Source organism: Pan troglodytes, chromosome 10, assembly GCF_028858775.2.
Source record: "Pan troglodytes isolate AG18354 chromosome 10, NHGRI_mPanTro3-v2.0_pri, whole genome shotgun sequence".
Taxonomy (NCBI): Eukaryota; Metazoa; Chordata; class Mammalia; order Primates; family Hominidae; genus Pan; species Pan troglodytes.
Window position 1 is genome coordinate 117527419 of NC_072408.2, and position 27602 is coordinate 117555020.

At 42.0% G+C, this 27602-nt stretch overlaps 1 protein-coding gene across 3 annotated transcripts; it reads right to left on the reverse strand.

The window, feature by feature from the left end:
• Positions 1-4486: 4486 nt before the first annotated feature.
• Positions 4487-27602, reverse strand: PPP1CC (protein phosphatase 1 catalytic subunit gamma). Of its 3 annotated transcripts, none has more exons than XM_001144540.7 (8): positions 27244-27602; positions 16281-16412; positions 15041-15271; positions 9186-9290; positions 7148-7371; positions 6811-6945; positions 5781-5841; positions 4487-4880 (listed from the first exon to the last, which is right to left on the reverse strand). In XM_001144540.7, the coding sequence occupies exons 1-8, from the start codon at positions 27296-27298 to the stop codon at positions 4810-4812; spliced, it is 1014 nt and encodes a 337-aa protein (XP_001144540.2). In that variant the 5' UTR covers positions 27299-27602; the 3' UTR covers positions 4487-4809. The 3 variants fall into 3 exon arrangements, with proteins under 3 accessions (XP_001144540.2, XP_063642125.1, XP_054519517.1); XM_063786055.1 differs by lacking the exon at positions 27244-27602 and adding an exon at positions 25876-27176; XM_054663542.2 differs by lacking the exon at positions 27244-27602 and adding an exon at positions 25325-25510.

A 27602-nucleotide genomic window follows, 5' to 3' on the forward strand; every position in this document is an offset into this window, starting at 1 on the left:
TTGTTTGGAACACAAGAATGAATTTGAAATTCTATCAAAAATTATTTTTTGAGACAGGGTCTCACTCTGTCGCCCAGGCTGGAGTGCAGTGGCGCGATCTCAGGTCATTGCAACCTCCGCCTCCCAGGCTCAAGCGATCCTCCCACCTTAGCCTCCCAAGTAGCTGGGACCACAAATGTGCGCCACCATGCCTGGCTAATTTTTTGTATTATTATATTTTTAATAGAGACGGGGTGTCACCATGTTGCCCATACTGGAAAAAAATTTAATTGATACCATTTAATTATTACAATCATCAGAATTCTCCCAAGTTTGACGCTGGGCTGGTATGCTACTTTTTTTCTTTTTTGAGATGGAGTTTTGCTCGTTGCCCAGGCTGTAGTGCAATGGTGCAATCTCAGCTCACTGCAACCTCTGCCTCCCGGGTTCAAGCGATTCTCCTGCCTCAGCCTCCTGAGTAGCTGGGATTACAGGCATGTGTCACCACCACGCCAGGCTAATTTTGTATTTTTATTAGAGATGGGATTTCTCCATGTTGCCCAGTCTGGTCTTGAACTCCTGACCTCAGGTGATCTGCCTGCCTTGGCCTCCCGAAGTGCTGGGATTACAGGCGTGAGCCACCGTGCCCGGCCAGTATGCTACCTTCTTAGCACCACCTGTCGCTTTATTGCTCCTGCGGTATCTGCACGTTTGTAATACTAAATAGATGCTCACTTTGAGGTTGGTGGAAAGGCAAGTTGCTTTTTGGCTGGTCCTACCACCAAATTGGTTGTTCCATCCCAATAGCAAGGTAAAGACTTATGTCTTCCTTCTCAATTCCTAGACTTAAAAAATCTGGTTGATGCCAGTGCCTTTACACAACCCCTCAATCTCAAGCTTTGGGCAGTGCCTCAGGATGCTTTCTGAGATGCACTTAAAAGACTTGCTGTACTGATTCATTCCCGATATTTTGCATGCCTTATATTTTAAAATTCTTACAAACTTTTGTTAGTTCAAGAGTATAAAGTTCTTGAACTTATGTAGGTAACATTCTATTTCCCTATTACTGCAAACTTTCTTAGTTTTAACTTTTTTTTTTTTTTGAGATAGAGTCTCGCTCTGTTGCCCAGTCTGGAGTGCAGTGGCAGAGTCTTGGCTCACTGCAACCTCTGCTTTCCAGGTTCAAGCAATTCTCCTGCCTCAGCCTCCCGAGTAGCTGGGATTACAGGCATGTGCCACCACACCTGGCTGATTTTTGTATTTTCAGTGGAGACAGGATTTCACCATGTTGGCCAGGCTGGTCTCAAACTCGTGACCTCAAGTGATCCACTCACCTCGGCCTCCCAATCACGCTGGAATTACAGGCATGAGCCACTGCACCCAGCCTAGTTTTAACTTTTTGATTACAAAACTGTTTACATGATTAACTGAAGTGCTTTAATCCTCTAACATATTTATCTTTCAAATAACTGACATAATTCTCACAACTGAAATACTTACCTGTGTTTGAAATTATTGGAATACTTGTAATACATCTGGATGACAAGTCCGTTGGAGCTACAGCTGATCAGATGGGATGGCAGTCATCTCTGTGATCACACAACTATGAACCACCCACTAATTGAGGGATGCACTACTGCAAGTACTCAATTCTATTTGAGTCGTAGGCTGAAGGTGTTGATAGTCCATCATTTCCACTCTTCTGAAGCTCACACGTCGGCAAGGATGAATGAAAAGTGACTTCTGCCTGTGCCTGGCCCAAGTTTTCCTAATCAAAGTTCCTGTGTGTTGCCATTGGTTTAAATCTTAGGGCTATTCATTGGTCTTATACCAGGGCTGTTTCCTGAATGCTTATGACTAAGGCAAGTTGTAGATTTTTGGTGGGCTAATCCTCACAATCCCATCGGTAAGTATTCTAGTTATTCCTATTCTGTGGGTGAGAAGGAAACCAAAGCCTGGGGCAGAGGGTGCCATGTTCTTCCAGTCTGGGCTGATGCATACATCTGATTTGCAGGACTGAAAGTTCTTACTCATCAAAACCACCCCTGCAGATTCAAGCCAGCTGGTACATGAGGTTGAGTTTTGGGTCTTTTCCTCAAGATAGGAAAATGGAGACATAGCACTTCAAACCCACTTTAAGAGTCTCGCTCTGTCGCCCAGGCTGGAGTGCAGTGGCGTGATCTCGGCTCACTGCAAGCTCCACCTCCCAGGTTCACGCCATTCTCCTGCCTCAGCCTCCTGAGTAGCTGGGACTACATGCGCCCATCACCACGCCCGGCTAATTTTTTCTATTTTTTTAGTAGAGACAGGGTTTCACCGTGTTAGCCAGGATGGTCTCGATCTCTTGACCTTGTAATCCGCCCGCCTCAGCCTCCCAAAGTGCTGGGATTACAGGTGTGAGCCACCATGCCCGGCCTCAAACCCACTTTCTGGAAGTTTTCTTTAATGTCTTCTATAGACCCAAACATGAGGAAGACATTCCTTCTTTGTTCTGATGCAGATCCTCAGCTTTGTCCCTTCTACTAATTTCAGGTGATACTTGGATTACATGGCCCGTGTCTCAATTCACATGGTGTCTGCAAACTGCCAAAATAAACCTAAGATTTTTCATGCAGCACTTCCCTGCAATGGTTCCTTTGTGTTTTTTGGTATCATGATGCCTTAACTTGGTAGCTTGTATCTTCACTTCCCAGCAAACTGAATTCCCTTTCAAACGCTCACCATGGACTCACATTGAGAAATTTGATTGATATTCCTTTCCATCAGTTTAAATCATGTGCCTTCTTCATGGCTCAGCATTCAGTAATTTTTTCCTAGTCCCTGTGTTCCATATCCCATTTATGTGTATGTTACTTGAGAACTCTGGCCTTAAATCAAGGTACTTCAAGAACAAGGGTTATATGTGAGCATCTGTGCTGTCCACTGCAACTAGACATGGGCAGGCCTAGTTTGTGTACCAAATCAGCAATTTCTATGGGAGGGTATTACATAGATGATTGAGCGACTAAGGATGCCTAGCACCTGCCTTTCTGTATAGTTTTGTAATGGTGCTGTCATCTTGTGACCCAGAATACTTGACAAAAACAAAACAAAACCAAAACACTTAATAGAATAGTATCACACTAATAATTACAACTTCCTCTTTCCTAGTTACTTCTTTTGCATATGCTGAAAACATCCATGATGGTGTTCCCTTATGCAGTAAATGCTCAGACATACTTAGCTATCCATGGCTTGGTATCAGGTGCAAAGCAAAGCAAAGGCAAGTGACACTTCAAACTCAGCCAACCGAGATGTGCAAAGACACGAAAGAACTGGCATTGATAAGATAACCAAAAGCAAACATTTAGCAAATACCACCGAGTTGAGCATTCTAAAGACACCACACAACTTCACTCAAGATTCACAACGTGAGACGGCTTCCGCTATGGACGTTTCATAGCTAGGAACACAGTGGCTCAGCATTCAGGTCACTCACTCAAATCAGGTAGGAGGGGCCAGGACTTGGGTTATCACACACATCTCAAGTTCTGCTGTCAAACAGATTTCAAATTGAGTCTCTCCTAAGGATCTCAGGTCCTAAAACCAAAGATTAATCTTGTCTTCTACTTGACCAATGTTCCTTAAGAAAAATTTGAGCCAGATACCACACTCCAATAATGATATAATCCTTAGTACTTGACAAATGTTCCTTAAGAAAATTTTGAGCCTGATACCACACTCCAATAATGATATAATCCTAGTAGAGCAGCCCAATTTTACTTTATAGCATTTTGAAATCCTAGTATCAATTCATTAACATTCAGGACATAAAGATGTGCAGAATTTGCCTTTGACACAATTATCATTCACTTTTTTCTTCCTATAGTCAAAGAAGTCTGGGAGAATATTACGTAAAAGTGAAACAGCACAAGTTTGGATATTGTCAATGTGGAGCAGGCAGGTAACGAGGTCCCCCTTCCCTCTTTGATGGGAGCATGGTAGGGTCCAGATGCCTCAGGACTGGGGCTTGTTAGCAGAGGGGAGTCCATGGCCCTGTGCTCTTCTGTGTCCTTCAAAGAGTTCCTCGCTAGGTCCTCTGCCAACGCCCTCAGGGAGACCACTTTGTAACAGGAAAAAAAGCTTTTCAAATGACATGCTCTTCACTCATTTTTAGCGTACCTTTGAGAACTTAAGATACATACTTGTGACAAAATATGACATGATACTGTGTTCCATATAAACCAGGGAAGGGGGAAGAGATCAAAGAACTGTGCATGAAAATATAGGTGGCTGACTCAGAAAACAAATTCGCCACTAAGTTCAAGTGAACCCAGACAGTAAGAAAACTATGGACACAGATTAATCCCCATCTCCCCAAATGGTAGAGGAGGATCGTTCCACCTCATCACTCTATTACACAAATAGATGTCTCCAGGTTACAACTCAAAGAGTATTAGTATCTGTATTATAATCCATCTTTGGAAAACAGACTATTTGAAAGAAGCAAAACCAAAATGCAACCGTGTGGTTTCCAGAGCAATTTATTCAGGAAAATCTATTCAATATGCCATCAACAGTTCTCCTGTGTGTATTGTGCTGATAAATAGACACTGAGAAGATTTAACAAGTTCATCATTTAATAAGTCTGAATTCATTTTCACCACACGGTATTGTACACGGTCATCTGTTGAAACAGATTTCTTTTTTAACAGATCTTAGTTTAAAAAAGTCATAGGTACTGTGAGTTCTGTATAAACTGGTGGACAGTAAGTTAGTTCCTTTGTTTTAACTTATAAGCCTCAACTTCACCGCAGAATAAAGAATGTAGGCCAAAGAAAGCATAATCGGTCACTCGTATAGAACAGTATTGTTTCTATAATTTGAAGCTTTCTGAATGGACGGGTTCAGGCCTGATGCAACTGTAAAAAGATTACTTAATGAATAGACTATATGGAAATTGTATAAAATGTTATTACCTTTTATCATTAGTAGCTTAAACAGCACTATATCACTAATTGCTATTCAAAATCAAAAACCTGTTTTTGAATCCCCAAGAAGGCAGCATGTGTACACAACCATACCACCTTGTACTTAGGGGTGTGTCAAAACATAATTCAACAGAAACTTTGGCTTTAGGAAAGAGTCACAAATATTTAAAAGAATGGCTTTGTCATTTTAAGTATACGGTCGGGGAAAAGTGTGCTTTAATTAAATATACATCATACCAGTGATGCTGGCAAGGTTGAAAGTTACTCCTAATGTTGATAGCTATAAAAACTAGTTTGTACATAACAAGACAATGAGAGGAAAAAGCAATCCCTTTGAAATAAAATTCTCAAATAAAAAATGTTCACAGTGGTTTGTATCAACAGTATGCATTTTATGACAAGAACATGTACAGATTCAGAGCACCCTAGGGCTCTCTTTATGTCCTAAAGAAAATGAACATTTACATGATTATGGGTTGTACTGAATTAAAAAAGATCAATTGTACACTTACTCCTTAGACAGGATAAACTGTCCTGGGGTGTACAGCTTTAACACCATCATTAAAATTGTTTGCAAAAGGAACAGAGAATTAAAAAACAAAACACTTTTCTTTTTGGAGTGAAGAGTCTTTCATTTGCTGTTATAACCAGCAAATGCCATTCACTAAATCAAAAATGGAAGGAAGGGCCCCCACAAACACAGATCTATCTGAGCAAGCTGACCAGTACACATTACAGTCTTAAAAATGAAGGTTATATACTCTATGTTACAAGTCCCGACTAGGCAGTGTCAAAACGACATCTATTTCTTTGCTTGCTTTGTGATCATACCCCTTGGAGGCGTTACAGGTCTCGTGGCATTTGGCTTCTTTTTCTCTGCAGGCTTTAAAATCTGGAGATTCAAAAGACAGTTCATTTAGGAAATATACTCAACCCCAAATCTTAAGAGTCCTTAAATTTCATTCAGACCTTCTGTTCAGATGGTGTTTACAACTGCCCCAACAACTGTAAAAGCCCCCCTAGCATATTAACACAAGCTATGTTGAATGTAAACATTTGGTAATTAACGCTATGACGAACAGATAAAATCTATTATCTGGACAAATTATTTTGTCTCTGAGTATAATGACAATCTTCTGAAATCTACACCTGGTAGTATCTTTAGCTACTCCTTCTGATACAGGGGAAAAAGTTTTTTACAAAAGTGTTTCTCCAACCTGTAGGGGATCCTTGCACAATCTTTGGAATTTTGAAAGCTGCAAGTTCTCTCTGATAATTGGTAAAAAACTATTTTAATTCATTTAACTGATGCGTGCCACATGATTTGGTGGCTGTATTTATGTTTATGACTAGGCTGGCTTGAAGTTGTACAAGTATCATAATAAGCAAATGAGAAAAAGGCTGAGGCAGATTCTAAACAATGCTTTTGTGCCAACTGAAGGCCAAATGATGTCATGGTACATTAACAGAAGTTTTGTGGAAGTTAGACTAGAGGGCAGAACTAAGTAAACACATAGCACAAGGCACTCAGTACTTTTCACATTCAAGTGGTGATTTAATTTTAGCTGAACATTACATTGTCATTAAGGTTTTAGATTTACAGTAAAAGAGCCATAAGCACTAAGGAGCCAATATGCAATGCAAAAATTTATAATTCAACACTGGGAAAAGGTGCCATAATTAATTTTTTCTTTTACAAGGGATCCACACATTATTCAACTATAATACACACTGGTTAAGGGAAAATAAAAACTTAGCCTACTCAGCATAAGTGAACACTAGGCAAAAAGTAGCAATTATATTTTTCAATCAGCAAAGTGTAAACATATTAAAAGGAAATAATGTTGAAAGCATGCTGTACCTGAAAAGAACACATTAGTGTTTCATCCACACTCATCATGGCACCTGCATTGTCAAACTCTCCACAATAATTGGGCGCAGAAAACAGAGTGACCAACTGCCTCTTTGCAAAAAATTCATATCCATCTTCAACCACCTTGAAGAGAAAATTTTTTCAATATAAATAGGTGCAAATATTGGGTGAGTAAAACCATGTTTCAGTTTCCCATTGAGCCTGATATCTTGTGTTCCAGAAACACTTTGTATAAATAAGCAATACCTACCCACCAAAATCAACAAGGAGAATCTGTGCTCACACACATGCTCTTAAGTGTACATGTAAAATTCAAAATCAATACCTGATGGGCTCTACATATAAGATCCAAATCATGCTTATGGAGAAATTTTGCAACCACTTCTGCACCAAATGTGAAGGACACTCCTCTGTCATTTTCACCCCAGCCTAAGACATCTTTATCGGGGTCAGACCACAAAAGATCACAAAGAAGACCTTGATCTGGTACATCAGTTGGTCGCATAATTCGCCGAATCTGCTCCATAGATTGAAGATCTGGTGATAAACCTATTCAATGAGGAAAAAAAAAAATGAAGAAAGCAGAACTTTTAAAAGGATACTACCCCTTCAAAAGTTCCATTTGTCTACAGAGAAATTCAATAATCCTGACATAAAAACTGAAATCTATGATTATATTTTATTTACTTTTGGTTAAAAGAAAAAAAAACACAGAAAAAGGACAACTGGATACACACTAGAATTATATGCAGTAATGCATGGGGTGCAGTAGGTTTAAACAGTACATGGAAACAATTATATTATAAAGAACACTGTAAAATAAAATCCAGTGATTTAAAAAACTCTTCTATGGGCTTCCCCCAGTTGATGACAATAATGAGCGATGTTATGATTGATGGCTTATAATGACTGAGCTGAGAAGATAAGGATGCTCAGTGTGAGGTAGTTCTCTAGGAAACCTGCACTGTTCACAGACCATTAAAATCTACAAGAGCTTATTGTATCGAGTTACAATATGGGATGCATATTGTAAGAGTTAAAAACCATGTATCCAACTCTACCAAAACCTAAGTACAGAAGCACAGAGATAAAAGACATTATGCAGGCTTTTTGATGGCTGATTAATTTCAGACCATATAGGAAAAGAAATTCTCTTTGCAATTACTATTTTAATTACATTATAGAAAGCACAACCACTGAGCAAAGCAAAACAGCTTATAACATATATATGTATATATTTTCAGAGATAGGGTCTTGCTCTGTTGCCTAGGCTGGAGTGCAGTGGTGCGATCATAGCTCACTGCAGCCTTAAACCCCTGGGTTCAAGCGATCCTCCCGCCTCAGCCTCCCAAATAGCTACGGCTACAGGTGTGCACCATTACACCTGGCTAACTTTTAAAACTTTTTCTAATGACAGGGGTCTCGATATGTTATAGGCTGTTCTCATATTCATGGCATCAAGCAATCCTCCTGGCTTGGCCTCTCCAAAGTGCTGGAATTACAGATGTGAGCCACTATGCCTGGCCAAAATAACTTTTAAAATCCAAGTCAGAGAAAGTTCCGAGAGGATAAAAAACAATCAAGGGAAAATCTATTCATATCTTGAGTGTTCTAGAGGATCTCTGGCACAGCAAATTACACATTGTTCATTTTATAGTTAAAAACACTCTTCTGCCGGGCGCGGTGGCTCAAGTCTGTAATCCCAGCACTTTGGGAGGCTGAGGCGGGCAGATCACGAGGTCAGGAGATTGAGACCATCCTGGCTAACACGGTGAAGCCCCATCTCTACTAAAAATACAAAAAATTAGCCAAGCGTGGTGGCGGGTGGCTGCAGTCCCAGCTACTCAGGAGGCTGAGGCAGGAGAATGGCGTGAACCTGGGAGGCAGAGCTTGCAGTGAGCCGAGATGGTGTCACTGCACTCCAGCCTGGGTGAGAGAGCGAGACTCTGTCTCAAAAAAACAAACAAACAAACAACTTTTCTAAGCCGGGCACGGTGGCTTACACCTGTAACCCAGCACTTTGGAAGTCCGAGGCAGGAGGATTGCTTAAGCCCAGGAATTTGTGACCAGACTGGGCAACATGGTGAGAACTCATCCTTACAAAAAATAAAATAAAAATAAAAATTTTCTGCTCTATTTTCAAACCTAGCTTACAGAGTCTAGAATTCCCTGTAATAAATCAATTCCTTAAGATTTTTATCCAAATGATCCTGGCTGTATCAGAGTGAAAGTGCAATGCAACACATCAACAAAGGAGAGTGTTCTGTCAGAGAAAGTCATCCCAATGATAACTCACAAATGTTAAAGTGTTCACCCTTTGGAAGGGATCAAAACCTATTTGGAACAAAAATCAGCCCACCTACCTCCATGACAGCAGAATATCTTCTCATCCACGATGGCTGCTATCGGTAAACAGTTAAAACAGTCTGTGAAAGTTTTCCATAGTTTAATGTTGTATCTTCTTTTACCTGTGATTAAAAAGAGAGTATTACTGTTCCGTAGGCTCATTCTCTCAGGATTAACTTCCCCCAAAGCAAGATTCTGGGTGCCTTTTAAGCAAATGAAACTATGTTTTTATTAAGAATCTTAATAAAACCATCTTATTTTAAGGCTCTTTTAAAATAAGAGCTGGGCGTGGTGGGTCAGACCTGTAATCCCAGCACTTCGGGAGGCTGAGGTAGGAGGATGGCTTGAGCCCAGGAGTTCAAAACCATCTTGGGCAACATAGTGAGACCCCATCTCTTTAAAGAAAGACTCTCCTGGAGGGAAGGGGTTTAGGAGAGACACATATCTGATCTAAAAGCAATGACTTACATTTTCACATGAAATCTTTTTAAATTCCACAGAAGCATGAAACCAGAATTCCAGATTTGATAATGATTAAGGACTGCCATCAAATCCCAGGAATTATCTGGGAGCATCAATTCTGTTTGAAATTGTCTGCTCCGTCCAATCTCACCGAAGCTAGTCCCCTACTTCTGAATTCAATTACGAACTTACACATGTGGCGTTATGACCTTCCTTCTGAGGAAACCTGAGAGTTAGCACCCATCCCCCATATACGCCCCTCAATAACCTACTGATACCAGAGGATCCCCAACCCTCAGTACTCTAGCAGGAGGCACAATGATCACACGGCAGTGGCTGCCTCTCACAGGCACTACAGGGCATTTGTTTCCAACACTGCACAGACTCCACATGCTCCCACAGGCCTGATGTCACAGGATGGTCATGTTCCCTCAACAGCACAGGCATCCACACATTCTGGAGTCAGAGTGCAGTTCTGACAGAAATATGCCTCTATGCACTGTTTCTACAGGAAACTGATGTTCTGAGTTTAAAACCTAGTCACATACCTTGCAAGAACAAATTTCTCTGGATTGGTTGAGGACTGTCCAATTGTCCAGATGCCTTTGTTTCCTGTACTTACTATACTAAGCACAATCTTTAAAAACCAGGAGTTTGGCCAGGCGCAGTGGCTCACACCTGTAATCCCAGCACTTTGGGAGGCCGAGGCGGGCAGACCATCTGAGGTTGGGAGTTTGAGACCAGCCTGACCAACATGGAGAAATCCCGTCTCTACTAAAAATACAAAAATTAGCTGGGCGTGGTGGCGCATGCCTGTAATCCCAGCTACTTGGGAGGCTAAGGCAGAAGAGTCACTTGAACCTGGGAGGCGGAGGTTGCGGTGAGCCTTGATTGTGCCATTGCACTCCGGCTTGGGCAACAAGAGCGAAACTCCGTCTCAAAAAACAAAACAAAACAAACAAAACAAACCAAGAGTTTGTCCTTCGTCTCTTTTCCTGGGGACTACAGGGACATCTAAAGGTTTAAACCTATACCTCTCCTTTGAGAGTTAGAGCCAGCCCAAGCAACTGACCTGAACCACACCTCCCACCCTGTAATGCAAATCAAGCAGCTTAGGGAGTTTACCACAGGGCTTGAAATGTAATGTAAATTCAACAAATGTTTGCCTTCTCTCTGCAGAGGAGTGTTATCTTTTCTCCTAATAATTTCTGGTTTCTCAATGACTGGGTCTAACACTGACTATGGTTCACCCTGTTGCATATTTCTTTAGAGGTCCTTCACTAGGGGGTTCGGAAAGTTTAACAAACTCCTCCCGCCAGGCTGAGGAAGGAAAATTGCTTGAACCTGGGAGGCAGAGGTTGCAGTAAGCCAAGATCGCACCATTGCACTCCAGCATGGGCAACAAGAGTGAAACTCCGTCTCAAAAAAAAGCAAACTCCTCCTTACGAAAGGCTGAAGGGCAATCTGCAAAAACCACCACCTCCCATTTCCAACAGCAATACTACTACTACTACTACCACCACAGGATGAGTATCCTTAATCCAAGATGCTCCAAAATTTGGAACTTTTTGAGCACTCAGATGATGCTCAAAGGAAATGCTCACTGGAGCATTCTGGATTTCAGATTTTTGGATTAGGGATGTTTAACCAGTAATTATAACACAAATATTCCAAAATTAAAACAAAAACAAAAACAAAAAACCTGCAACACTTCTAGTGCCAAGCATTCCAGGTAAGGAATACTTAACCTGTATTATAAAAACAGAGCTGCTGTCTTAGCTCCCCAGTGACAGTGACTTCCTCTTTCCCCAAGGTCAGCTTCACTTCTGGATATTTTTTTTGAGGTGGGGTCTCACTGCATCACCTAGGTGGAATGAAGCGACGCAATCTTGGCTCACTGCAACCATGGTCTCCCAGGTTCCAGTGATTCTCCTGCCTCAATCTCCTGAGTGTCCGCGACTACAGGTGTGCACCACCACAGCTAATTTTTGTATTTTTAGTAGAGATGGGTTTTCGCCATGTTGGTCAGACCTCCTGACCTCCTGTGATCAGGTTGAACTCCTGACCTCAAGTGATCCACCCACCTTGGCCTCCCAAAGTGCTGGGATTACAGGCGTGAGCTACCACGCCCGGGCTTTGATTCTTTAGTTATGCCACATACTCCAGCTTCTCCTGCCGATTCCGGCTGGCTTCTCCATCAAACATCAGTTTGTTTCCTCCTTTTCCCTCTCAGCACTTTAAGCGTGGGCCTGCCTCTTTCTATTCTCTCTTCATTTCCTCCCTAAGGCTACCTCAGACCACTAGGAACATCTGGCTCCTGAAAGGTTTAGCCAGGGTAATCGCCTAGCTTCCAAATCCTAAGATTCTGAGCCATAACCTGTAATGCGGTTTCCGCATTACTGTACAGACAGCTACGGCAGCAGAAACAGATCAACAAACACTCATGTTTTACCCAACAACATATACCTCAGCCTTTCCATCACATTTACAAAGTTTAAAAAAAAAAAAAAAAGAAATGGTAGTATAAAGTACTTATGTACCTGGAAAACAGGCAGTGGTTTTTAAATTGTCCCATGAAAATCAACATTTGAATACAACTTTTCATTTTAATAAAATTAATAAGTATTTTATATATATATTAAATGTCTGCAAGCCTTCAACCAAAAGCCACCTATGTCAAGGGCACTTTCATGCCCACAAGTAGACTGGATGGCAAATTATATCTGCCTGATGAGAGAGAGGAAGCTTGAGCATAAGATCTACAAATTGTGTTGATGACCAAACAGGAGTCGAAACTGATACCAACCAACACTGATCTTCTAAGTCATTTTTTAAAGGCCTCTGCATTAAGTAGAAACTGAAACTGATGCAGCCAGTATCATTACATTAGGACACACGTCACAACAATGAGGTCAACTGGATTTGAATTCATCAGTGCAAACATGAAAAGTATTTGCTGGGCTAACAGCTATGTAAAAGGAATCCTTTAACTCAAGAGTAGGCCGGGCGCGGTGGCTCACGCCTGTAATCCCAGCACTTTGGGAAGCAGAGGCGGGCGGATCATGAGGTCAGGAGATCGAGACCATCCTGGCTAACACAGTGAAACCCCGCCTCTACTAAAAATACAAAAAATTAGCCGGGCATGGTGGCGGGCGCCTGTAGTCCCAGCTACTCGGGAGGCTGAGGCAGGAGAATGGCGTGAACCCAGGAGGCGGAGCTTGCAGTGAGGCGAGATCGCGCCACTGCACTCCAGCCTGGGCGACAGAGCGAGACTCTGTCTCAAAAAAACAAAAAACAAAAAACAAAAACCAAAAAACTCAAGAGTAACACTTGGAATAAGTATCCAAAACACAGTGTTGGCTGGGTGTGGTGGCTCATGACTGTAATCCCAGCACTTAGGGAGGCTGAGGTGAAAGGATTGCTTAAACCCAGAAATTACAGGTGGTAGTAAGCTATGATCCCACCTCTGCACTCCAGCCTAAGGCTCTGTCTCAAAAACAAACAAAAAAAACCCATCACACCTGCCTTGCATTTCACTACCTAAGGAGTAGTAACTGGCTTACTGGTACTTCTCTGACACAGAATCACTGTTAATATTGAATATCTTTCATGTACAAGTTCAATGCTATCAGTCAGTCCAGAACCCATAGAATTTTTGTCCCTGATGATTCCTGCCACCCCATCTTATCAGCTGGATCTCAAGGTCACAGACCAAGCAAACATCCAGTTGTGGGAAAGGGTGGTAGTAGAAGGGCTCAGTCTGTGAATATAATCTTTCTAGGATGCACTTCTAACAAATGTGCTAGCTCAACACATCTATGTGAATTGAGATGGAAAAACACTGCATCTGGAGACTCTAGGTTACGATGTGGTCTAGGGGAGGGCCACAGGGACAACCCTTTGCTGATATCCCTATAATCATATTAGCAAATGCCAAGTACCTGAAGTTCCTTAACCACCTCTTCACTCCAAACCTGAAACCCGTCCTGGCAGCAATGATGAGCACAAAAGGAAGGTGAAGGTAAAGATTCAAAACCTTTTCTGACTTGAAACCCTTTACTGAACTGATATTTTCAAAGCTTTTTTTTTTTTTTGAGACGGAGTCTCACTCTGCCACCCAGGCTGGAGTACTGTGGTGTGATTTTGGCTCACTGCAACCTCCGACTCCTGGGTTCAAGCGATTCTCCTGCCTGAGCCTCCTGAGTAGCTGGGACTACAGGCATCTGCCACCATGCCTGGCTAATTTTTGTATTTTTAGTAGAGATGAGGTTTCCTCATGTTGGCCAGGACGGTCTTGATCTCTTGACCTTGTGATCCACCCGCTGTGGCCTCCCAAAGTGCTGGGATTACAGGCGTGAGCCACTGTGCCCAGCCTATTTTCAAAGCTTTAAGAACTGTGTTTTGTCAATAGTCAAATCAAAGTGCACCTTTAATTAAACAATCCAAAATGGGTCACAAAATGTGTAAAATACTGTAAAAATAATCTTTGTTCAGCACATTTTACTTTTAGGAAAGTTATTGCCATTCTTCCTGGGTGTGGATATGCCAGAAGGAGAAAAACTATAATAATTTCAAAAACTAATTATTTACGTATTGCAAGATTCCATTTGCATGCAATGTTCTCTAGAAAAGACAAAAAGTAGATTAGTGGTTGCCTGGGGACTATGGTGATGGTCGCATAACTCTATAAATTTACTACAAATCACTGAATTGTACACTTTTAACAGAATAATTTTATGGAATGAAATTACATAATAAAGTTGCTTAAAAAAACTATTTGGAATGGTTCTCAGATTTCTACTAAGAATTAAGTTATCTGTGAATACAACAATTTAAATCTTAAAGCAACCATTACCATGATCATTACTTCCTAATCTGATCATCACATCATAAAAGAATCCAAGACCTTATTTTATTACAGCGGCAGTGTTATTTTTCTACCCAAGAGAGAAAAAACTGGCTGGGCACCATGGCTCATGCCAGTAATCCCAGTACTTTGAGTGGCCTAGGTGGGCAGATTCCTTGAGCCAGGAGTTTCAGATCAGCTTGGGCAACAAGGTGAAACCCCATCTCTTCAAAAAAATACACAAATTAGCCAAGCATGGTGATGCATGTCTGCAGTCCTAGCTACCTGGGAGGCTGAGGCAGGAGGATTGCTTGAGCCTGGGAGGCAGAGGTTGCAATGAGGTAAGATGGTGCTACTGCACTCCAGCCTGGGCAACAGAGTGAGACTCCGTTCCCCCACCCCCCTAAAAAAGCTAAGCTAAAAACAAGTTGATGAAATAGAAAACATGAGAGATGATACCACTGCATCTAAACTCTCACAATTCCTAACAGAAGTACGTGATAATTGTTTATGATAAATATCTTAATTTCAATAACTCTTCCTTAGATATAGAAAAGTACTTACATTCATCATAAAATCCATAAATTCTGTTGATGCTGGCACATTCATGGTTCCCTCTGAGAAGAAAAAAATTCTCAGGATATTTGATTTTGTAGGCCAGTAAGAGGCAGATCGTCTCCAATGACTGCTTTCCCCTGTCCACATAGTCCCCAAGAAACAGGTAGTTGCTTTCTGGTGGGAAACCACCGTACTCAAAAAGTCGCAGCAAATCATAGTATTGTCCATGGATGTCACCTGGAAGCAAGAATTTTGTTACACAGTGTTCCCATACTTAAAGCTCAATCCACTAACAAAGCTTTGGAAAGACATTCTTTAAATATTCATTGTACAATGGCATTGACCTCTAGTAATGAGAGTTTAATTGGGCAGCCAACACTAAGTAATTTCCAATCTTACATCATATTTAGTTCAATTGAGCTTAACAAAAATTTTAAGTATATGTGTATGTCCAGAACCTCACATAAAATTCAACTATTAAGAATTTATTCTGTGGAAAGGGTTATTATGTCCAAGCATGCATTCTTGCCAAGTAACATGGTATCCCTTTCAGGCTGACTGATCAATATCAGATCTCTGACAGCTCAGTCTCTGGGTACTGTGTCAGCAGAACTGCTGCAGTTCTAGTGAGTCTTGGCCCCATCTGAACAAAAGCACATACACACATACACACCACCCCCACCCCCCACCCATCAATGCATTTAGCTTTCAATTTCTCCCTGCTAGATAATGCCAAAGAACATTTTACTTTTAAAAACATGAACACAAAGTTTTATCAATGCAAATATGCTATAAGAATATATTACTCAAACGAATAAAGTTTAGTTTTACATTGAGTTAAAACACAGATTATTTGCTTCTATTATGCAGAAAACAGAACCACAAAATCAGCATCAAGGAAGTTCTATTTTTAGCTATAACCAGTGTTGCTTTAAACTTAAACATATTCCTATACATCCATGTAGTTCAGACCTTTCCTCAGCTCTCCATTCTTAAGTTTCATTTTTTCTTTTGCAAGTTTATTCCTTCAGCAAAATATTTTTTTAAAAAATCTGAAGTACATCTAAGTAAACTAAGTCCATTAGAGGTATTTATTCTAAAGCTACTATTTAACTTACTTTTAAGTAGTTCCAAGCTATTCGCAAACAGGATAATCATTCTGCTAGCTAATACAAGGTCATCAACATATCCTTGACTCAGTTAATCAATCATGTAACGAAAGATAACTTGTGTGCCCCAAACTTACCACATATTTTGAGTGGTGCTTCAAGTTCTAGTAGGATAGGCTGACTGAGAAAGATTTCACGAGACTTTAAGCACAGTCCTCTGATTTCATTCTCCTGAAGCTGGACATTCTTACCAGGCTTGGACCCTCTCACTGCAAGAGAAAAATCGCAATTAGTCCAATGAAGCCAAAATACAAAATACAATACGAGATTTAAATAAAGGGGCAAAAACATGGTTTAACTAGCTTTCCGAGTGGCTTCATTTTCAGGACACTTATAATAAACATGGTTTTAATGTCTAATTAGAATCTTAAAATCTTAGACAAGACTTAATTGCATCTTCGATACCAAGTAAGACTTCTTTTATAGTATTCCAAAAAAGGAGCCATCCTGTCTGTGCGAATGCTGTTAGAAACAGGACTGCAGGCCAGATGCAATGGCTCACGCTTGTAATCCCAGCACTTTGGGAGGGTGAGGCAGGCAGATCATGAGGTCAAGAGATCCAGACCATCCTGGCCAACATGGCGTGCACCTGTAATCCCAGCTACTCGGGAGGCTGAGGCAGGAGAATCGCCTGCACCCGGGAGGTGGAGGTTGCAGTGAGCCAAGATCGCGCCACTGCACTCCAGCCTGGCAACACAGCGAGACTCCGTCTCAAAAAAAAAAAAAAAAAAAAAAAAAAAAAAAAAAAAAAAAAAAAAAGAAAAGAAAAGAAAAGAAACAGGATTGGAAATACTCAGAACCCTCCCCCATCAGTGTTTTCCAGAGGACCATGGGTATCTCCTCCTGAGGATCTCTGATTTAATTTACCTATGAAAAAATGTTAGTGTTGTTTTCATTTCATTAAGAAAATGTTGGTTCATTGTACTTATTTTGCCATGCATTTTCTGGGCCTGCATTTGTGTTTATGGTCATGTCTATATAGGGCAAAGGATGTCAGTCATGTGCTATACTGTAAGAAAGCACGTTCCCTAATAATTTGAACAGGTAAGATAACAATGGGAGAAAGAAATCATTGCACAGCATGGGGCATCCACACCACCAGAGCACTTAGGGTTCTTCTATCAAAGTACAAACTTTGCCAACAGAACTCACTTGTCAGCACGTAGGTAGTTGTGGGAAAGAAATTTTGTTTTGGTTCCAGTTGTAACAGACTGGATAGTCATTAGATACAGATAAAGTAGCACGGAACTGCTAAATGTACCTTAATTTTACAGTTATAAAGTTCACTTTTGGACCCCAAAATATGTAACTAAGTCTCGTTCTGATAAAAATATTATACAACAAGAAGCAATAAAAGCATAGTAATAATAGTCTTCGAGGAAAGATATGAAACAGATGCATATTTAATAAAACAGCAACTGAGCAACAAAAATGTTTTTTCCATAAGTAATTTTTTTTCTCTCTAGACACACATACACAGTTAGAACTCAGGAAATACTCCCGGTGAAAGATGGGATCCCCACTTCATTGGCCAGAAAATGCCAATCATTAGTGATTTCACCACAAGTTAACCAAAAACTTGGGCAGACTGCCCAGCAGGAAGCTTTATTTTTGGCTAGGAAGGAAATCCTAGAAGCTTCTGGTTTCAACGTGAATTTTTTTCAGCAGAGTCCCACACTTATGAATGAATAGCTGACTCTAAGTCTTCCAGGAGAGCATTTCTGCGATAAATAGCTCATACCATATAATGGCAAGCTTTGTTTTATGAATGCTATTGCAGTTAGTCAACGCCATCAGATGAAATCAATGTTGCTAACAATTTTTTTTTTTGGCTTTGGACGCTCTCCACTGTCACCTTTGAACGTAGTTTATATTTGTTTTAACTCCTTTATTCTGTTTCTGTTTGTCCTCTGGGTGGGGACATTCAGAGATCAGTAAAAAGCAAAAGCAATACTAACAACAATTTAAAAATTCTTCTTTTTTGAAGAAGCCTGGTGCCCAGGCTGGAGTGCAGTGGCATGATCATGGCTCACTGCAGCCTCAACCTTCCAGGCTCAAGTGATCCTCTTGCTCTGGCCCCCCAAGTGCCGGGATTACAGGCATGAGCCACTGCACCTGGCCTTAAAAATTACTCTTAATATTAAGATTAGATGCAGCTTTTCCAGAGAAAATAAAGATTTGTATTTAAAGAATGGTGCTTATGAAAAACATCAACAAACATGGTCTGAAAGCTTCTTAAATTCCCTAAAATTAGCAGAAAGAAAAAAGTTATATAAAGATAGAAACTGCCAAAACCATCTTCCATCAGTTATCATACAACTGCTCAGACTTCAGGCCTCTGCTCAGATACGACACTTCACCCTGGAGAAAAGCTTCTCTCATCCATCTCCTCTCCCCTCACAAGCTTGCTGCATGCTTTTTGAAAGGCTCTCTCAACATCAGGTCACTACCCACCACACCCCTCAACCATGCTTGTATTTGTTTTATACTTGCCAGTTTGCTTCTGCCGGCTCATCTGGACCCACTGGTAGAATGTAAACCCACAGCAGTAAACTCACAGCAGCAGTCCTGCTCTGTAGTGTACACAAGCCATAGCCAGCACACAGCAGGTGCTCAAAATTTGTTGCATGACTGAAATCTGGATAAGTCTTTAAGTAGTGTTGACTGGTGGCATTAGAATTAAACATATATTCCAGACTATATATTTATTTATTTAGAGACGGAGTTTCACTCTTGTTGCCCAGGCTGGAGTGCAATGGCACGATCTCGGCTCACTGCAACCTCCGTCTCCCGGGTTCAAGCAATTCTCCTGCCTCAGCCTCCCGAGTACCTGGGATTACAGGCATGCGCCACCACATCCAGCTAATTTTATACTTTTAGTACAGACGGGGTTTCTCCATATTGGTCAGGCTGGTCTCGAACTCCCGACCTCAGGTGATCCACTGCCTCGGCGCCCAAAGTGCCAGGATTACAGGTGTGAGCCACCATGCCCAGCCCAGACTATATACTTTTGATGAGCAAAAAGCCTGTTTCTGCACTATAAAATTATAAAACAATAGTGCCACTTGCTTACCAGGCTTTACTGGAGTATTTTTCAAAGTATGAAAATCTAGAATTACTCTTAAATTTCACGTTGAATTGTCTAACAGAGATTTCAAATGGGGCTTGGCAGTCCAAGTGAACACTGGAGAGTTCTTAAAAGTTGTCATATCAGGCTGGGCGTGGTGGCTGGTTACTGCGGAGGCTGAGGCAGAAGAATCGCTTGAACCCGGGAGGTGGAGGTTGCAGTGAGCTGAGATCGTGCAACTGCACTCCAGCCTGGGCGACAGAGTGAGACTCCATCTCAAGAAAAAAAAAAAAAAAAAGTTGCCATATCAGCCAAAAGCATACAAATTCACTTCACTATTTTTTTTCTTTCTTTTTTTGAGATGGAGTCTCGCTCTGTTGCCAGGCTGGAGTGCAGTGATGCGATCGTGGCTCACTGCAACCTCCACCTCCTGGGTTCAAGTGATTCTCCTGCCTCAGCCTCCCAAGTAGCTGGGATTATAGGCGTGCACCACCGTGCCTGGCCCACTTCACTATTTTCAATGTCCATCAAACAGAATTATTTACTCGTTGTAGTTAACATTTACTGAGCACTTATCCACTAGGCACTGTACTAAGGGCTTTATATTGACATTCAATCCTGTCAACGATCCTAGGAAGTCAGGCACTGTCATCTCCCATTTTACAGTGACTTAGTCCAAAGTCACAGAGCTTAAGGACACGAGGCCGCGATGCTACATCTAGTGGTGCATCCACCATACCACCTTCCCAATTAAGAATTGTTCTACATTGAACTTCAAAACCAAAGGAGAAGGTTGGGCATGGTGGCTCATGCCTGTAATCCCAACACTTTGGGAGGCCGAGATGGGTGGATGACCTGAGGTTAGGAGTTCGAGACCAGCCTGGCCAACATGGTGAAACCCCATCTCTACTAAAAATACAAAAATTTGCTGGGCATGGTGGTGCACGCCTGTAACCCCAGCTACACAGGAGGCTGAGGCACGAGAATCACTTGAACCCGGGAGGTGGAGGTTGCAGTGAGCCGAGATTGTGCCACTGCACTCCATCCTGGGCAACAAGAAAGAAACTCCGTCTCGGCCAGGCACGGTGGCTCATGCCAGTAATCCCAGCACTTTAGGAGTCCGAAGCGGGCGGATCACCTGAGGTAAGGAGTACGAGACCAGCCTGGCCAACATGGTGAAACCCCGTCTCTACTAAAAATACAAAAATTAGCCAGGCGTGGTGGCAGGCACCTGTAATCCCAGCTACTCGGGAGGCTGAGGCAGGAGAATCGCTGGAACCCACGGGGCAGGTTGCAGTGAGCCCAGATCGCATCATCACACTCCAGCCTGGGGAACAAGGATGAGACTTTGTCTCAAAACAAACAAACAAACAAACAAACAAACTCCGTCTCAAAACAAACAAACAACAACAAAAAAGCAACACCAACTTAGACCTAAAGATGTGACTTTTCAGTAGAAGTATTAATATTTCTTTATCTGGCTAGAAAGGGAGATTCAGGAAAACGTATTATTACTGTTAAAAGCGAAGGTTGCTCTGTAGAAATGTATCTGATCAATTTTTCTGGCAAATCACTGACATGAGCAATAATAAAAACTTCCACACATTTTTATTGAAAACAAACTGGTAAAAATTTGAATTATAAAAGAATAGCAGCCAGATGCGGTGGCTTGGGCCTATAATCCCAGCACTTTGGGAGGCCGAGGTGGGAGGATCACTTGAGCTCAGGAGTTGGAGACTAGCCTGGGCAACATGGTGAAATTCAGTCTCTACCAAAAATACAAAATATAGCTGGACATGGTGGCGTGCGCCTGTAGTCCCAGCTACTTGGGAGGCTAAGATGGGAGGATCACTTGAGCCCGGGAGATAGATGCTGCATTGAGCCGAGATCATGCCACTGCACTCCAGCCTGGGCCACAGAGTGAGACCCTGTCTCAAAAAATATAAATAAATAAAATAGCATTGGTGATTATTTACAACACCAGCTCTTTCTCATAAGCAATACTAACTTTTGAAAGTTAGCTGCTGGCAAAAAGCAAAGCAAAGATGGAAACTATGGAAGGAAATTTAAGACAAGTTTGAGATTATTTATGAGGAATAAAAAAGTATTTTCCTTGCCACATAAAGGCCCCTTAATTGTTTAAAGAAAAACATATTAAAGAAATAGCATATACTAAAAAAGCCCTAGCTGAATTCTAATGAAGTTTCAGAACCTAAGAAAGGCACAAGTGGTATAAAAATAAGCCAACGAAGATTTTGCTGTTTTAAAATAATCCTGTTAAAAAGTAGGTGATAATTTTAACAATATGCCACATCATATTCATTTCAGTGAAATCAATAGCCTCATGATATTTGACAGATTTAGGAAAATAAGACTCAAACCAAAACAAAAAACAGTAAATATTTCCAACATTAAGCATTCCCATAAACGACTGAGTTCTTTTCTGCAAAAAGTATAAACCACAAAAATGTTATCAAGAATCCTTTGGGCCGGATGCGGTGTCTAACGCCTGTAATCCCCGCACTTTGGGAGGCCAAGGTGGGTGGATCAGCTGAGGTCAGGAGTTCGAGACCAGCCTGGCCAACATGGTAAAACCCCATCTCTACTAAAAATACAAAAATTAGCAGGGCATGGTGGTACATGCCTGTAGTCCCAGCTACTCAACAACTGAGGCTGAGGCAGGAGAAATCGCTTGAACCTGGGTGGTGGAGGCAGCAGTGAGCCGAGATCCTGCCACTGCACTCCAGCCTGGGTGACAAAGAAAGACTCAAAAAAAAAAAAAAAAAAAAAAAAAAAAAAAAAAAAAAAAAAGAAAAGAAAAGAAAAGAAAAAAGAATCCTTTAGTTTCTCTGCAAAGTCACCAGCAGAAAGACTTCCATGTTCTGATTATCACAATTGTTTCCACACCCTGCCCTCTCCCATCCTGATTTTCCTAACTGATGGGGTTACACTTCAGGCATTGAGAAGTGACACCAAGGCAGGGAGCTGTGGTTCACGCTTGTAATCCCAGCACTTTGGGAGGCTGAGGTGGGAGGATTGCTTGTGGCCAGGAGTTAAAGAACAGCCTAGGCAACACCCCTGTCTTTAAGAAAAAAAGAAAAAGAAAAAAAAATTAGCCAGGTGTGGTGGTGTGTGCCTATAGATCCGGTAGCCAAGAGGATGAGGAGGAAGAATCGCTTGAACCCAGGAGTTCAGGTCTCCAGCCTGGGGACAGAGTGAGACCCAGTCTCTAGTAAAAAAAATAAAAGTGACACCATTTTTTTCAAGGCAGATAGGATGTGGCTGCAAAACACTGTCTACTGTTCTCAATAAAGCATCTTGAGTTTTCTACACCTCGAGTAAAGCCAATCCATTAAAAACTTTAATTTTCCACAGTCTAAGAACACATTTCGGTAATATACCACTGAGTAGACTACATTTTGAGTTTTCATTTGCTGTAAGCTTTACTGTCGGTGATGACCACTACCTTCTAGAAGAGGGATGACAGTAAACCCCAGTGAAGTGGGGAAGCTGGAGATTTCAGACAAATCACCAAGATCCACAAACACATCATCTGTTCTTGATGCTTTGGATACAGAGGTATGATCTTAAAATATCAAACTCTATCCTGGAATTCCATAAGCTCCATGGAAATGAAATCCTTCCTTCTTGGTCTTGAATGACTTTCCAGTTCTTTATCTACAAAGCGACTGACACCCAGAATATTATCTCCTTCATATTTCAATCTCTCAGGTCAACTAATGGCCTCAATTGTAAATTAAGTTAAATGGTGAAGTCCACATAACATCAATAATTTCCCTGCTTCACCATCAGGAATCCTCACCTAGTCAAGTGGGCTGACTGGTACTGTGATTCTGCACAACAGGTTACAGGTTGTAATAGGACTGTGCTTTCAAAGACATCAGATCACCTCACTAATTTCTACAGCTGACCACTGCTGGGCTACAACTGCATGTCCATTTGCCCAGTTATGAGGAGGAACACCCTAGGCTCAGAATGCAGAGCGCTCCTGTGTGTCACATCCCCCGCAAGCACAACGTCACACACAATTCTGTCAGATTTCACTGCTGCCTCCTGCTACTGACAGGCAAGAGGGCACTGCGGGCACAAGGAGAGTAATCCTTTTTCAATGCTGTGGTTTAAAAAAGGACTCCTGCAAGCTGCAGATCATCTGTCTCCAACAGAGCTTTCCCACCTTGCCTAGGAGGAGAGGAAGTGGGCATATGACCAACATACTGATGGGAAAGGAAGGGCAAGGGCTCACATCAGAGTTCTTATCAATGAGGGAATTAGAAACTGACAACTTGGATGTGAGTGTAAAAATTACCTGCTCTGTAAACAAATAATTACAGGCTGGGCACGGTGGCTCATGCCTGTAATCCCAGCACTTCGGGAGTCTGAGGCGGGCAGACCACTTGAGGTCACGAGTTCAAAACCAGCCTGGCCTCATCTCTACTAAAAATACAAAAACTTGGCCGAGCGTGGTGGTGCATGCCTGTTAATCCCAGCTACTCAGGGGGCTGAGACACCAGAATCGCTTGAACCCGGGAGGCAGAGGTTGCAGTGAGCCAGGATCCCACCACTGCACTCCAGCCTGGGTGACAGAGTGAGACTCTGTCTCCAAAATAAAATAAAAAAATAAATAATTACAGGTGTTCATTAGGAAAGATTACTTTTGTTTTTTTTTGGTTAGCATATTAAGAAACCTTCCCCTTTTTAAACCATTATGTTTGTCCTTTATTATCTTTAGGACCAGGGATGGCTAAACACCAGAATATGAACGTTTTATACTGCATCAAAAAGTTGAACACATGGGTTATTTAAACAATCTTAGAGTTTCAGAATATCTGAACACTCCCTACCTTCAGAACAACCCTTATGTATCAGAGGATTAAATCTGTAAGCACTTTCTGTGAGCCAGGGCAGAGATCATATTTAAATCACTAAAACAAGTCAGGCAATTCTGCAGAGCCTGACATGGTCTTGCACTTTGACAATGGCCTTCTTCAAAGCAAAGATGCTTCTTGCAAACCAAGATGTGAAGTAAGTTACAACCACCTGCTATGCAAAAAAAATGCTAGCCACCATGGCTCCTTGAAGGAGGTCATTTACAAAGTAAAACTGCCCCAAATCTCACTTGTCTTCAATACATCAGACCAAATCAACAGCTGGCTTATTTTCTCTCAAAATGCCGTTTTACTGTGTAGTTATTTAAATAACTAACATCAGTTATACTAAGGAGTTAACAACCTTAAGTTTTATCATCAGCAAGGCAGAGCTTGGATAAAAGCATCCATGGTGGGTTGCAGAGGTGATGCCTCGCTTACAGAAATACTCAGAGTTCAGAGAAGAAAAGAACTGCAAAGGTTAGTGACTAAGATCTAAACCAACATGCTGTTTTTCTTAAGACTTCACTTTTCAGTTAGCTTTTTAGTACTATTACTCAGCTACTTCTCAACTAGGTTATACTGCTCTCAAGCTTAAAAGATCAATTCTAAACACGTAAAAAAATCTACCAAAGTCACAAAAGTCATATTCCCTCTACTTTCAGATATACTTACATCTTAAAGTATTTAGGGAAAAAAAAGGTTTTGGGGGCATTACGAAAAGAATAAAATTTAGGCCGGGCATGGTGGCTCATGACTATAACCCCAGCACCTGGGGAGGACGAGGTGCGAGGATTGCTTGAAACCAGGAGTTTGAGAACAGCCTGGGCAACACAGTGAGACTCTCATTTCTATTTTAAATTATTACATTTAATTTTTTTAAATAAAAAATTGTAAAACACAGAATTTATTACCAACATCATTTAACTTAGATATCTACATATCCTCAATGGATCATCTTCAACTGTTTCTCTGCCAATTTAACACCCACGAGAAAAAAAGAAATTTAAGTATACTTTGCAGTTAGCCTATTCCCAAGGCATTAAAATGCACTGCTTTATTAATTTCAGCAAAAAATGAAATATAAGAAAACCTGGTTTTCAAGTGCCACATAACAAGAGGAACTATTAAGAAACAATGATCTCATTTTAGATGTATCATTACTTACCAAGCAAAGTACTTATTACGATTTTAAACATCAAAATTAACAAAAGCTGTTTATGAATAGAGGCAGTTATGGGCAAACCAGAACTTAAACTAGCAAGCCTTAGATGATCTTAAAATTCTAATGTTTCTAATCCAAGCAAATTCCAACTTTTCCTGTTTCCTCAGAGAAATAAAGCCACACATATCCCTGCAGAGATAAGCAGAATTTTAAAATTTAGAAAGAAAATATTTAACAAAAAGTTCCTTTCTTACAGCAAACTATTTTAATCAGTTTCTGACCAACTGCTGCCTCGAATAAATTAAAGAACTATATTAACTAGTATGAAAAAGTATGGTTCTTATATAAATACCTGGCATTAAAAGAATGACAAGGTTTTCACCTACAATACAAGGTTTTCACCTGCAATAACATTTCAAGAGCATTTCAGGGGTCCTTAATGACATTTAGTGTTTTTTTGTTGTTTTTTTTTTTTAAAGACAGCATAAAAGGAAAGAATGCACAGATTAAGAAAAGGACGATATATTTTCAGGAGCTTCATTTTAATAACTTACTTTAAAAGATCTGTAAATTCTAACACCAGAGCTGTCCAACTGTTCATGCCCTCGACTCCACCACTCACTGCATTTATAGTCCAACAATATTTTAGGACTGTATAAAGGCAAAAAGCAGTTAAAACTGCCAAGTTCCCATTATGAAGTGTCCAAGTTAGGGGATATGACTGAATTCTTACAAAGTCGTGGATAAGATGTTAGCATCCGTTGACATGCCCTTGAATCTGAAAGCAGCTCATTTCAGCTTCCGTCTTTAAAAGCTGAACCTCGCCCCTCTCCCACATCAACATGAATCAATTGCCAGGCACCTCACAAGTCTTAGATGAGCCGAAATTTAAAGCTTTCTATTAACCTTTACTTAACCACTGGCCACCTTCCTTCCTACATAAGGTGACAGTGTTGTCTGTAGAGGGTTCTAGCTCCCGGCTATGTGGATTTGAAATCCAACTGTCACTAACTGTGTGACCTTGGTTAAGTGACTTCATCTCAGTTTCTTCTGTAAAATAACAAAAACAAAAAAAATTGCAAATATCTTGCAATGGGTGGGAGAATTAAACGAAATCTGTCTTAAGTGCTCAAAGAATGCCTGACACACAGTAAGCGCTTTAGAAGCGTCAGTTATGATTACAGTAATAATTCATGCACGCAAAGTGCTTAAGACAGAGCCTGGCACATTGGAAAGATAATGATAGCGTCAGCCTCGTTGGCTTCCTCTTCAGATGCACGTTCAGGAAAAGAGCGCGGAGACCTCTCCAAGATTAGAACAACTTAAAAGGATTTGGAGGGCAGGCGAAGACAGGTTCTCACACCTCTTGAGACATGAACGCTTGTTACCAAGTAACAAGAAATGGGCCCCCCAAGACCCCAGAACCACGAAAAATAAAAATAAAAGCAAGCAGGAAAAGAGCCCCCAAACCCGGCGGAACTCATGCCCTCATCAAACTGCCTTCCGAGAGGACGAGCACCGAAAAGTCCATCTCGCACAGCACGGCACACGTCGTCCAGGAGGCTGGACTGGGATCCCCAACCATCGCTCCAAAGACCCGTCCAGTGCGCGGGGGCAAACGGGTAGGGGCGGGAAACGTGGGGGTGGGGAGCGGAGTTTTCAAATTCCACGGCCGGGAGGAAGCCTGCATCCTCGTGCAATGAATGAGCGGAGCCTGGAGGGTCCGCGGCTGGCGACAAGTTGGGAATCCCGGGCTGGCCTCCCTCCGGCTGCAGTCCCCGGCCCGTGGGCCAACTCGAGGAGCTCACTCCCCACGGTGCTGCAAGCCCAACCGGCCTCCCAACTCCCCTCCCCCGAGCCCCCGGGGCCGCCTGCCGCCCTCGGGCCCGCCTCCCCCTTCAGCCGCCCGCTGCCCCCCTTACCTTCCAGCAGCCGTTGGATAATGCTGTCGATGTTGAGTTTATCTAAATCCGCCATCGCCTTCCCACCGCCGACCCTCCCGCAGCGGCGCCGCCGCCGGCTCGCGCCCGGGACTCACACCTCCTTTCCCACGCCACGAGCAGAGGCGGTGGTGGCGGCGGTGGCAGCAGCCGCGGCGGGTCCCCCCCTGCCACCCCGCTCCCTACTTCCTCCTTCTCTCCCCACTGGAACCACGAGAAGAACAAAATGGCCGCCGACTCCTTAGACAGCCTCGGGCGGCGCACGGATGCGCGCGGGGAGTGCAGCGGCCCGGCCGGGACTTCTTTATGGGCCATAGGGCGCGCGGGAGGGGGCGGGGCCC

What these genes read in the sequence shown, in the direction of transcription:
- PPP1CC (XM_001144540.7), bottom strand. Translation starts at nt 27,298, where the DNA reads ATGGCGGATTTAGATAAACTCAACATCGACAGCATTATCCAACGGCTG. An exon ending in GATATTCTGCTGTCATGGAG is followed by an intron (nt 7,372 to 9,185) that starts GTAGGTGGGCTG and finishes CTCATTGAATAG; the next exon opens with GTTTATCACCAGATCTTCAA. An exon ending in TTATATGTAGAGCCCATCAG is followed by an intron (nt 6,946 to 7,147) that starts GTATTGATTTTG and finishes TTTCTCTTCAAG; the next exon opens with GTGGTTGAAGATGGATATGA.